General features: G+C 64.1%; 1 protein-coding gene across 1 annotated transcript in view; it reads right to left on the bottom strand.

The window, feature by feature from the left end:
• AP5Z1 (adaptor-related protein complex 5, zeta 1 subunit) overlaps positions 1 to 1,671 on the bottom strand; it is a 17,551-nt gene that overhangs the window by 15,578 nt on the left and 302 nt on the right. Inside the window, 1 exon segment of the mRNA XM_014549993.1 lies at positions 1,234 to 1,491. Coding sequence (XP_014405479.1) covers positions 1,234 to 1,491 — 258 coding nt within the window.

The raw sequence follows: 1,671 nt of genomic DNA, 5'->3' as shown, positions 1-1,671 counted from the left end.
CAGTCAATTCAGGGGGACCGCGACAAGGGAGGGCCAAGCTTAACATGTTAGATTTTAAAACTCATTTTTACTGATTAAAAAAAATCTGGACCAGGTAACCCGACCAGTAGAGGCTGAGAGCTTAGGGGGCCACGGGCTGTTTCACACCCTTCAGGCCACGAGGGAAAATCCACTTCCGTCAGACCCGTTCCAGCTCGCCCGGGCAGGGGAGGGCGCGCTCCTCGGGACGCAGCTCTGTGAGAAAACTCTTAGGTCGAAGCGCCCTAATCCGTGGACCCACATGTTAGCCAGGACGCCCCATGTCTCCCCTGCGGGGTCCCTCGGCCCCGCCCCCCTGACTTCCCTTTTTGTCTCTGACGCAGAGTGAACTGCCAGTAACTGTCTGGATGAATCAAACTAGCAAACTGCAGAGGAGGCCCGAGAGACAGGACGAGCCAGAGGCCTGGCATCCTCCTCTCTCTGTTGCGCCCGCCCGTGGCTGGGGCAGAGGGGACAGTGAGGCAGAGGGGACAGTGGCTTCCCACTGCCCTGGAGGCACGGGGGCAGGACCCGAGAATGCGAACTGAGTGAAGAACTGCGCTTGCGGCTCCCACTGGCCAGACGTCCCTCAACCCTCTTCTAAAATAACGAGCAGCCACTGGGCGCCCCTGGCTCGCGAAGAGATTTCACTTCCGTCCTGCGTGGTGAGCAGACCGCCACTGCCTGGAGGTGGGCAGAGCGTGAGCCGGGCCTTCCCGAGTGTCCACCTGCAGGGCCTCCTGTCACTCAGCTGCGGGCGAGGCTCCAGGCCAGGCCCTGCGGGCAGAGGCGGGCACCCCCGCGCTCACAGGTGAGGCGTGTCACCCAGAGCAGTGGGCCCTGCTGACCTCAGACCCCAGGACCTTCTCACCACCCCAGGGGACCCGCTCAGCTGGCTCCTGGCCCCCACGCTGGCCTCCTGGGGCTGAGCTGCGGCCCAGCCGGGGAGAGGGGGGCTGAGGCCAGGCCAGAAAGGACCCTCAGCAGGGATGCGCCCCACAGGCTGAGAGCCGGCGGGTGGACAGCTCAGCAGGTGGCCTTTTCTCTTTTTAACTTCAGAGTCGAAACCTTTTCCCTCATCAGTCACACGGGCCCATTTCTCATTTCAGTTCCGAGGAAGTGCTCGGGGGGACCCCCAGATTCTTTGAAGCAGCTGTGACGAGTTGGGGGACGGGGAGCAGCGGTGCTGGAGGGGACGGTGGTGCCTGGCCTTACACCCCAGCGCCTGCACAGCCGGCAGCTGGACAGACACGGGCCGAGGGGACGCACTGCTGCCACCCGCAGGGGCCGCCGCAGCCCCTCCCTCAGGCCCCAGGTAGCAGCTTTGGTGAGAGGACAGGCAGGCGGCGAAGTCTCGCCCAAACCTGGGGCTGAGCATGGGCGAGCTGCGCCGAGAACCGAGGCCCCAGCGTGGAAGCCAGGCCTGGAGAACGAAACCGTCACGACAGGAATTTGCAAAACACAGGAACCAACCTGGAGAGGACAGAGACGCAGGGAGGCCTGGCGGCTGTGTCCTCCCGACCAAGCCCCCACCGGGCCTGTCTGCAGGCCGCCCCCGTAGCAGCACGTTTGCGTAATTGTCCTTAGTGGGAGCGTTACTTCCGGGCAGAGGTATCGGGAAGGGGCTGCAGGGACATGCGTGGGCCCGGCCCC

This window comes from Myotis brandtii, unplaced genomic scaffold (assembly GCF_000412655.1).
Source record: "Myotis brandtii unplaced genomic scaffold, ASM41265v1 scaffold579, whole genome shotgun sequence".
In the NCBI taxonomy this organism is placed as follows: Eukaryota; Metazoa; Chordata; class Mammalia; order Chiroptera; family Vespertilionidae; genus Myotis; species Myotis brandtii.
The sequence above is the reverse complement of the archived record's forward strand: the minus strand, read 5'-3'. Positions and strand labels throughout refer to the sequence as shown.